General features: G+C 44.5%; 1 protein-coding gene across 2 annotated transcripts in view; it reads left to right on the top strand.

Moving 5' to 3' along the window:
• Nucleotides 1-4803: 4803 nt before the first annotated feature.
• St3gal5 (ST3 beta-galactoside alpha-2,3-sialyltransferase 5) overlaps nt 4804-11295 on the top strand; it is a 57029-nt gene continuing 50537 nt past the window's right edge. Inside the window, exon 1 of one of the 2 annotated variants that reach the window (XM_042690474.1) lies at nt 4804-4912. Coding sequence is in view for 1 of the 2 variants with exons in the window: in XM_042690472.1 (XP_042546406.1) it covers nt 11136-11223 (88 nt within the window). In the remaining variant the exon portion in view is untranslated. Of the gene's footprint in view, nt 4913-11077; nt 11224-11295 lie in introns of those variants that run through there. The other variant, XM_042690472.1, reaches the window with a different exon arrangement.

Raw genomic sequence — 11295 nt, 5'->3', positions numbered from 1 at the left:
GGTTTCTGCCCCAGAGAGGTTCCTTCTTTTTTTTCTGGGTCAGCCTTGCTATAATGCATGCTTTTGGCTGGGCATAGTGGCTTAAGCCTAGCTACTTGGGAGATGAAGAACCAGGGATTGCGGTTTGCTACATAGACATTTATGAGACTCCATCTCAACCAATGGCTGGGTGTGGCAGTGCACAGCTGTTATTCTGATTACAAGAGATACACAAGGCTTAATGCAGTGCTATATGCCTGTCACCCCAGATACACAGGCAAGCAGCAGTAGTATGATGGAAGCCCAGGCCAGATGGGACATCAAGTGAGGCCCCACCTCAAAATAACCAATGGCAAGCCCAGCACCCGTGGCTCACATCTGTAAAATCTAGCTATTCAGGAGGCTGAAATCTGAGGATGGCAGTACAAAGCCAGCCTGGACAAGAAAATTTGTGGGCTCAGTGGTAGAGCGCTTGCCTTGCGTGCCAGAGGCCCTGGGTTCGATTCCTCAGTACCACATACGCAAAAAGCCGGAAGTGGCGCTGTGGCTCAAGTGGTAGAGTGCTAGCCTTGAGCTGAAGAGCTAAGGGACAGCACCCAGGCCCAGAGTTCAGGCCCCACGACTGGACCCAAAAAAAAAAAAGAAAATTTGTGAGATTCTTATCTCCAATTAACTACCAAAAAAGTCATAAATAGAGTTGTAGCTCATTGAGTAGTAGCATTGAGCACAAAAGTTTAAGGACAAGCCGGGCGCTGGTGGCCCACGCCTGTAATCCTAGCTACTCAGGAGGCTGAGATCTGAAGATCTCAGTTCAAAGACAGCCCGGGCAGGAGAGACCGTGAGACTCCTATCTCCAATAAGCCACCAGAAAACCGGAAGTGGCGCTGTAGCTGAAGTGGTAGAGCGCTCGCCTTGAGCTGAAGAGCTGAAGGACAGCGCCCAGGCCCAGAGTTCAAGCCCCAGGGCCGACCAAAAGAAAAAAAAAAGTTTAAGGACAGTGCCTAGGACCTGCGTTAAAGCCCCAAGATCAGCACAAAAATAAGTGAACAAATAAACAAACAATGAAAAAGTGCTAGAGGTATATTTTGAGTGGTAGAGTGCTTGCCTAGCAAGTGCTAGGTCCTGAGTTCAAATCTAGAATTTTTTTTTAAAAATTTAAATTATTATTACAAAAGTAATGTATAGAGAGGGGTTCCAGTTACATAAGTCAGGTAAAGAGTACATTTCTTTTTGGACAATGTCACCTTCCCTTGCTCTCTCCCAGTGTTTGAAGGAAGGAAGGAAGGAAGCAAGCAAAAAGCAACAACAAAAGAACATAATCATGATATTTCATGTCCCTTTCCCCCTACTCCCTGCCCAGCATCTTAGAGCCTTTTACTCGGCAGATTTTTCCCGAATATAGTCTCCCATGTTGCTGAAAACATCTCATTTTTCTATATGACTTTCTTATCACCATTTTCCAATAGCTTCCCAGAATCCTTTGCTTATTCTATTTCCTCCTTATGGGGTTCTTTTCCTCATCTCCACATGCTAAACGCTACTGTTGTGGGCAAATTTTAAGGTGACTCCTCAAATTCCTAACTATATGTACACACACATTTGTCCCACTTTTTCAATCAAACATGAGTCTAGCTATTTCTATGAAAGAAGTTTGAAGATGTAATTAAGGCCCAAAATAGTAGACCTTAACATAAGGAGATTATCTGGGTGAACCTGACCTAATCACATAAGGATTATTTATTTATTTATTTATTTTTGTCAGTCATGGAGCTTGAACTCTGGGCCTGGACGCTGTCTCTCAGCATTTCAGCTCAAGGCTAGTACCCTACCACTTGAGCCACAGTGCCACTTCCAGTTTTCTGGTGGTTTATTGGAGATATGAATCTCAGGGACTTTCCTGCCAGGCTGGCTTTGAACCTCAATCCTCAGATCTCAGCCTCCTGAGTAGCTAGGATTACAGGCATGAGCCACTGGCACTCGGCTTACATAAGGATTTTTAAAGTACCATTGTTGTATGATTGGTAGACAAAGAGACTGTATCGTCTTCGGAGAAAACAACCATCCCTACTGTGAATTTCCTATGGGACCACATGAAAAGAAACTGCGGGCAGTTCCTAGAAGCAAAGAGTGTTGGCCAACAGCCAGCAAGAAAGTAAGTACCTCAATCCTGTAACTGCAAGAAAATAAATTCTGCAAAAAAAACCAAAAAAAAAAATTATCTGTACAAGAGCCCAGATAAAAACTTTGACTAGGTCACACAAGATCTTGGGCAGAGAATCTAGTCATATTATAGCAGACTTAAACTGTAAGATAGTAAATTTGTGGACTTGTTTTTTTCACATGGCTTGAACTCAGGGCCTCAAGCTCTTTCTCAGTTTTCTTGCTTATATGTGGTGCTCTACCACTTGAGCCAGGTCTCCAGCCTGGCTTTTTACTGATTAATTAGAGATGGAATCTCCTGTACTTTTTGTCTGACTGACTTCAAACCTCAGTCCTCCAAGTGTCAGCCTCCTAAGTAGCTAGGATTACAGGGGTAAGCCAGTGGAACCCAACAAATTTGTATTGTTCTAATTTTAACTTGCCCTACTGGTTACACATCAGTAGAAAATGAATACAGTTCAAACTTCAATCTCTAGTCTATTCTTTTTTTTAATTGATTTTAAAATTTAAAAGAATTGTTATAAAGGTGATGAACAGAGGGGTTACAGTTTCAAAAACCAGGTAAAGAGCACATTTCTTTTTGGACATTGTCACCCCTTCCCTCACTTCCAGTTTTTCCCTCCCATCCCCCACCCACAAATTGTATAGTTAATTTTCAACATAGTATCTAGTGAGTACCACTGTTACATTTGTTCACCCTTTGTCTCTCCATTTCTGTGCCCCTCCTTACCTCCCAAACATATAAACAAACCAGACCAAAAAAAGAAAGAAAGAAAGAAAAGACAGACAGAAAGAAAGAAAACAGCAATGAAGAAAAATCTCATTTCAATTTCCTGGAGTTCATTCTGATAAATATTATTTTATATGATCAAATGCATATAAGCATTGCACCTTCGGTTCCACTCCTAACAATATCCTTCTTTGGTCTTACTGTGTGTGAAGCCTAGAGTCCTGTATAATTTACTATGTTCCAGTGTATGTTAGATCTAGCTTCTGTATGTGAGAGAAAACATGTGCCATTTGTCTTTCTGACCTTGGCTTACCTCACTTAACATGATTTGATCTATGTCCATCCATTTCCCTGCAAATGATATTATTCTTTCTAATGGCTGTGTAAAATTCCATGTGAATAGCTACCACACATTTTAGATCCACTCATCTATTGTAGGGCATCTGAGCTGTTTCCATAGCTTGGCTATTGTGAAGAGTGCAGCAATGAACATGGATGTCCAAGTGTTTTTATGGTATTCTGACTTGTGATGCTCTGGGTAGATACTAAGGAGTGGAGTGGCTGGGTGGTGGGGCAGATCTGTATTTAGTTTTTTGAGGAACTTCCAAACCGCTGTTCAGAGCGGTTGTATTAGCTTGCATTCCCACCAGCTGTGCAATAGGGTTCCTTTTTCCCGACCTCCCTGCCAACATTTGTTGTTCAAATTCACAATGTTGGCCAATCTAACTGGGGTAAGATGGAATGTGAGTTTTTATTTGCACCGATGTTGAGCATTTCCTGTGGTATTTCTTTGTCATTCTTATCTCTTCTTCTGAGAAGTCTCTCCTTCGCTCCTTCGCCCATTTATGACTGAAATCATTAAATGGGTAAAGGAGCTAAGGAGAGACTTTGGGAGGAGTTAGCTACTTGAACTCTTTGTATATGTATGATATTAGGCTTTGTCGGATGTGTTGCTAGTAAAGACCTTCTCCCAATCTGTTGGATGTCTTTCTAGTTTAGTAACTATGTCCTTTACTGTACAGAAACTTTTTATTTTTGATGTAACCCCATTTGTCAATCCCATATGTCTCCTATCTGCTGTGGTCCCTGGGACTCTTTTCAAAAAGTTTCTGCCTATCCCCATACCTAGTGTTTCTTCTACGCTCTCATGCAGTAATTTCAAAATTTCAGGTGTGACAGTAAGGTCTTTGATCCACTTTGAGTTTATATTCGTTCATGGTGACAAACAGGAATCCTGTTGCTTATTCTTAAAAGCTGGATTCAAATTTCACCAATCCAAGAAGTCCTTGAGTGCTAGGAAGATTCAGTGACGCCCCAGCTCCTGTGGCTCTGTGCTAATAGTCCTTGATGGCTTGCATTATTGTGCTTGTGTGTTTGAAAGCGTCTTTCTCTTCAGTTAGACCATTTTGATCCTTCATGGAAAGGACTATGCCTTAGGTGGGCTCTAGAGTCTAACACCTTGGGTTCAAAGATACTGGTTTTGCTCTGTCCTAAACACACAACTTTAGGTAGGTTATTTCATCCCTTTAAATTTATCTTAAGTGTGGGATAAAGATCCTCCCTGAAAGGGTTGCTGAGAAGATAACAGGAATCAGTTGCAGCATATAATAGGCACTCATTCAGCAAATGTCTATGCAATGGGACATATGAGGGATTAAATGGATGGACGGGTATAGAGCTAGCTTCTAGCCATGCTTCAGTCTATCAAAATGGGTCCCCCCACTTGCAAAGGATGCAGTACGGGCAGGGCTGCTTCCTCAGGCAGGGCCACACTCTGCCAACACACAGCTTTTCCATGATGGTTTTGTACTGTCTCCTTCCCTGCTTTGTTTTACTCCTGCTTCTCCTGTGGTTGCTCACAGGAAAATTCCTAGAAAAACCTCAAGGGACTGATTTCCTTTGTGTTTCAGGGCAGCAGACAGTCTGCACGGTTGACAGCTGCTGAGCTGCAGTCCCTGTGGGCCTGAGGAAGAGACAACAGCTCCAGAGGACAAGGATAGGAGTCCAACAGGACGTGAAGCCAAAGATAAAGACACTGCTTCAGTAAGTAAGTCTGCTTCCCCGGTTCTCCACCAAGTTCCTGTGACAAAGAGAAAGACTCCTTCCACCTCTACCTCATCCTCAGCCTGGACTGTGGCACCTGCCTGCCCCTCCTTCCCTTCTGGCCACTTAAAGCACAGTCACATCAGTGTCAGCCCTGACAGCTTTGAACACATCACTTCTGTCCTGGTGTGGGACTAGAGCCAGCTGGCAGGCGAAAAGAAACAGGCTATCTAGAAATCTCATTGATTTATATCAATGACCCATCTCACTTTTTTGTTCGTCCATTTTAAAGAAAACCAATATTATAATAACATTAAAGAATTTTTTTTTTGCTTTGGTGTGTGTGTGTGTGTGTGTGTGTGTGTGTATTGGGGCTTGAACTTGGCCTCATGTTCTGATTTGGCTTTTCCACACAAGGCCAGTGTTATACCACTTGAGCCATTCCTCCACTTCTAGCTTTTTGATAGTTAACTGGAAATAGGAACCAAAGTTTTCAGTCTGAGCTGGCTTCAAACCTTGAACTTTAGATTTCAGCCTTCTGAAAGCTACCAGTGCCTGGTAAAACTGAAAATGAAACAAGAGTTGTTTCTGATTGTTTTAGTGGGGACCCCCATCTTCATCCCTTATAGATTTTCTTTCTTCTCTGTTGTCAATTATAGCCATCTGGTTCCCTTGGGTGTTGACTAAGCTTGTGTACCACTGAGGACTGTTTAAAAATCAAATAATGTAGTTGTATTTGTTCCTCAATGGAAAAAACAACAACACATGTTAATGCTTCCAATTCAGGAAATATACGAAAGTAAACAAAAGAAAAGAAGAAAAACTGCTCTAGCATTGCTATCTAGTACATATGCCACTATTTTAACCCTATTTGTCTGTTTTCTTCCCTTTCCTGCCTTCCCTTTTCATTTCTGAAGCTAATTTGTGATGCATTAATGATGACCAAATGAGTAGATCTTAGAAAGAAGATGATCAAGCACTTGTTTAGGTAAAAATATGCATGAATAAGTATATTATACATCCGTTGGGGTATGGAAGTTGAATAGTTTAACCCATGTTGGGGTATGGAAGTTGCCTAGTTTAACCCATAGAGTAATTCTGTTATATTCTCACATACAGAATACACAGGCAAATGGGCTGGAGGGCTGTTTTGATCTAATATCTCAAACATTCAAAGGAAATGGATAATGGATTCTTTCTACTTGGTTGTCTGCTTCCCTTAACATTTCTTTCTTCTTAATATCAGCTCGTGGGGGGGGGGGGGGGGAGCTTGAACCTTGAGCACCTTGGCCTTTAGTTCATCTTTTTGGCTCAAAGATGATATTCTACCACTTGAGCCTTGCTTCCAGCCTAGATTTTTGTTTCTTAATTGGAGACTCTTTTTTTGTGCCAGTCCTGGGGCTTGAACTCAGGGCCTGGGCACTGTCCCTGGAATTCGTTTTGTTCAAGGCTACCAGGTGAGCCACAGTGCCACTTCTGGCTTTTTCTGTTGATGTTGTACTGAGGAATCAAACCTTGCTAGGCAAGCACTCTACCACTGAGCTACATTTCCAGCCCTTGTTTCTTTTTCTTGTCAGTTGTGGAGCCTGAACTCTGGGTCTGGGTGCTGTCCCTCAGTTCTTCAGCTCAAGGCTAGTGCTCTACCACTTGAGCCACAGTGCTACTTCTGGCTTTTTCTGCATATGTGGTGCTGAGGAATTGAACCCAGGGCCTCATGCATTCAAGGCAACCACTCTACCACTGAGTCACCATCCCAGCCCCTAACACTTGCTTCTTAATTTCCACTCAGATAGCCTCAAACTACGATCCTCCATTTCTCAGCCTCCCAAGTAGTTAGGACTGCCAGCATCTGCCCAGTTTTATCTTTTTAAAAACATCTACCTAGCCGGACGTTGGTGGCTCACACCTGTAATCCTAGCTACTGAGGAGGCTGAGATCTGAGGATTGCGGTTCAAAGCCAGCCCGGGCAGGAGAGACTGTGAGACTCCTATCTCCAATAAACCACCAGAAAACTGGAAGTGGCGCTGTAGCTCAAGTGGTAGAGCGCTCGCCTTGAGCTGAAGAGCTGAGGGACAGCGCCCAGGCCCAGAGTTCAAGCCCCACAACTGACCAAAAAAAAAAGAAAAGAAAAGAAAAACATCTTAGAGTTGTTTCCTAGCCAACAGAAGATTCTGAGTTCAAACCCTAGTACCACTAGATAACTATGGATATTCTTTGATATAACATATCTCCCAAACTACAGATCTATAAGATTCTACAAGCACTAGTTTCTTAAAGATTGGTGCACTGAGGAATCAGAAACCTATCTATGAGTTTGTCGTAATGTTGAATTTCTTTGTCTGCCTTGTCCTTTAAATGGACCTTTACCCAAGTATGACTTAATAACATTGTACATTAACCATTTGGAAAGTAATTATTCACTGAGTTCTATGGGCTTTGCAAAGGTCAACATGTTATACATTATCCAAAAATCATATTCATTGATACCATTATTGAGCACATCAGAAAAAAAAAATCCTTGAATACTGAGATCTATCAAGCTCATGGTAATACAGTTTTCCTAAATACTAAATTTCTCTTGAAAATTGGAAGTTTTCCACCATTGGCCACAAATAACTGATTATTTTCTTTAAAACAAAACAAAAAAAACAAAAGAACAACAACCAGGCAGTAGTGGCTCACACCTGTACTCAGGAGGCCGAGATCTTGAGGATCGTGACTTCAAGCCAGCCCAGGCAGAGAAATCTGTGAGATTCTTATCTCCAATAAACAACCCCAAACCGGAAGCAGAGCTGTGTCTCAAAGTGGTACAGGGCTAGCTTTGAGCAAAAAGGCTAGGGATAGCAACCCAGCCCTGAGTTCAAGCCTTGAGATGGACCAAAACAAAACAAAAAAGATACAGGCTCACTCAGTACATTTCTAGTAAATAGCTTTCAACTATTCAAAGAACCATAGTTTCTTCAAGTAAAAATGGTATTCCATGAAGATCACAACTAATTCAGCTCCCAAATCAAACAATTGCACGCCTGCCATCATATATCACTTCCAAGTTACAAGTGTTTTATGTATACCTCTCCCCCAACCCCAGACAAGGGCTTAAAGTCAGAGCCTTTGGTCTCCCTTAGTTTTTTTTGCTCAAAGCTGGTGCTCTACCACTTGAGCCAAAGCTCCAGTTTCAGCTTTTTGCTGATCAACTAGAGATAAGACTATCATAGACTTTGGCGTGGGATGGCTTCAAACTCGATTTTCATATTTTCAGCCTCCTGAGCAGCTAGGACTACATGTGTGAGCCACCAGTGCTGGCACATAGTTTCCATCCTGTCACATAAAATATTAAAAGGATACATACTCAAGGATTGACATTTTAATAATTTTGATTTGCTTTGATTTGTGAACCAGTAGTTTTGCTTACCTTTCTTCTGCATCATGAATGAAAAAAAATGTAAATGATGTCTTAGATTATTATAAGCTAGCTGTGGGCATATGTGGCTCAAATGACTGCCCATCTAGCAAATACAAAGTTCTGAGTTCAAACCCTAGTACTAGAGGAAAAAAAAGAAGATATTTTTTGACATTAAAGATCCCCTAGAAGGTCTTCAGGGACTCCCAGGGGTCCACAGATCACATTTTCAGGACCACCAACTGGGCTAGACCAATCAGGACTGATCAGAATTCATTGAATGGTGGGTTCTGATTGAATAGTGGGTTCTGATGTAATAGCTTCTGATCGGTCTGAGGCCAGTTGTTGGTCCTGAAAATAAAGTAATAGTGGGAGTAGATTGCACTAAGGATATGTTGCATCACTATAGGAATCAGGGCAGATGTGGCAATCTGATGCCTGTTAGCAGAATGACCAAAGTGATGTATGTACAAGGGAAAAAAAGAGTCAGGGAATTGTAGTTGTCTTCAATTTGCAAGTAATTCTATCTTTGCCAGTCAGTGTCTAGAAGTTTCTCTGAGGCCAGCCACTGACTTGGAGAAACACTTAGTAAGGCTTTGAGATTTAGTGGCTGATCCTAGTGTGCTGTTTGAGGATCTCTGGGGGCAGGGCTCATCTTCCTGCACACTCTTCCCCTCCACCCAAATGTGGCTGGAGTGACTGAGGCAGTGGGTACTTAACTGATGTTCTGTGGTGCTGGGGTGGAAGTTAGCGTGAACTGCTCATTTCTTCTTCTTTCTCACCTTATACATAAACCCTTCCAAGCCAGGTTACTTAAGATTCCACCACGGCCATAATGCTAATGGGACCTGGCTTTACAGACAGGTTTCTGTGAGAGAAGAGAAAAAGCATCTAGGAACAGTGGAAAGAAAGAAAAGTGAAGAGCATCCGCCCCAAACAGGCAGGCTCCAGGATGTTCTCCAACAGAAAGAGGGCAAGGTAATCACATTCTCTGTGCAGCTGTCATTGCCCCGGGCAGCTGCTCAGGCTGTCTAGCCTTGAAAAACCCACTAGTTTTAGATTACACCAGGCAGCTTTTCCTCCATTTTCCATCCAAATGCGCTCAGCACTCTTGCTTTAGAATAACCTAGAAACATTTTTTAGTGGAAAAACTGCCTTGGGAGGAGTTAAAGAAGAGTCCTCTCAGCCTTTCCTCGGAGTGGTTTTTATTTTGGCTTTGATGATCTAGATATATTTTCTCCAGCACTGTTGAACCAGCACCAAGGGAAGAACAAAGACATCTTCAAAACAGCTGTGCAAGCTGTAGCCAAAGAGGGGGAAAATTCCAACAACAACAACAAAACCAGTGACAATGCTCTAGGTTTATGCAAATTGATGTGGCTCAGAATTTAGGACATTCCTTTTCAAATTGAGAGGAGACTCATACACACATAGCCTTCAGACTCTGTCTCCCTGAAAGGAAGATTTAGCCAACTTCATGGGCTTGACTCTTAGAATCAACAAGTCCTAAGACACAGGAACATTGCAGGTGTATAATTCATACAGAGGCTTTGTTTTAAAAAAAATAACTTGATCAGTGCTTTAATTTTTTTTTTTTTTTCATTTATGGGGCTTGAACCCAGGGCCTAGATGCTGACCCTGAGCTCAAGGCTAGTGCCCGTCCACTTTAAGCCACAGCACCAGCTCTGGTTTTCTGGTGGTTAACTTGAGGTTAATAATTGTCTCATGCACTTTCCTGCTGTAGCTGGCGACAATCCTCAGATTGTAGCCTTATGAGTAGGTAGGCGTATAGGTATGAGCCATCAGTGCTCAGCTCTTTTTTTGTTTTGTTGGTTTGTTTTTGTGCCAGTCCTGAGGCTTGAACTCTGGGCCTGGGTGCTGTGCCTGGGCTTTCGCGCTCAAGACTAGTGCTCTATCACTTGATCCACAGGTCCACTTCCACCTTTTGGTGGGAAATCGGAGATAAGAGTCTCAGGGACTTTCCTGCCCGGGCTGGCTTGGAACCGTGATCCTCAGATCTCAGCCTCCAGAATAGCTAGGATTACAGGGGTGGGCCAGCAGCTCCCGGCTAAACTTGTTTATTCCAGATTTTGGTATTTACTAATCTGAGCTTTAAAAACCTATGATTTTTCCTCCCCAGAATAAAGAGGAAGGAGGTATGGAAGTGAGCACCCTGAGCTCTGACGTGTCCCCTAGCAGGGCCCCTACTAAGTGTTCCCAAAGACTTAATGCAACTCACTTCGAGTCTCTGGGCCTCAGTCCCCCCTGTTGCAAAGGTGGGTGGTCAGCTGGGGTCATTATGCTCTCTCATCTTCAACACGTGCAGCCGCGATCGGCTCTGCGTGTCCCCACGCGTTCAGCCCGTCCTCGCGCTTTCCTGGAAGGCCTGAGGTATTTGGGACCAGTCATCTGTCAGAGAACAAGGGCGCAGCGGGCGCCTAAGGCACGTGGGGCTCCGCAGTTAATTCTACGCGTCGCGGAAAGCCCCGAAGCCTTCTGAACGCACCCCACGATCCGGTGTGCACTTTCCACCATGTAACCCCGCGGAGGGCGCGGCGGACGACCTCGCCCGGCTCCCGCGGGATGCGCGTCCCCGCGCGGGCGCCCTGCCACTCCGCATCCTTGGACGGCGGACTCGCGCTCCCTCGCGCGTGCCGATTGGCTGGCAGCGGCCTCGTGACGCTCAGCCCCGCCCATTCCCCCTCCTCCGCATCCGCGCCTGGGAGCAGGAGGCCGGGGGCTGAATGGGCGCGAGCTGGGCTCCGGGGGCGGGCGGGGGCGCGGGGCCCGGGGCAGGCGGCCGGCCAGCGCCCCCTCCCTAGCATGCGCACGAAGACGGCGGGCGGCGCGGAGCGGCGTCCCCTGCAGCCGCGCACCCAGGCGGCGGCGGCGGCGGCACCTGCCGGCCGAGGTGCGTGGTGCAGCCCCCTCCTCGGCGTTTTGGGGGCCCGTGGGCTGGGGTGGGGGGCGGCGGCGGCGAGCT

This window comes from Dipodomys spectabilis, unplaced genomic scaffold, assembly GCF_019054845.1.
Source record: "Dipodomys spectabilis isolate Male_0828 unplaced genomic scaffold, ASM1905484v1 ptg000137l, whole genome shotgun sequence".
In the NCBI taxonomy this organism is placed as follows: domain Eukaryota; kingdom Metazoa; phylum Chordata; class Mammalia; order Rodentia; family Heteromyidae; genus Dipodomys; species Dipodomys spectabilis.
The sequence above is the reverse complement of the archived record's forward strand: the minus strand, read 5'-3'. Positions and strand labels throughout refer to the sequence as shown.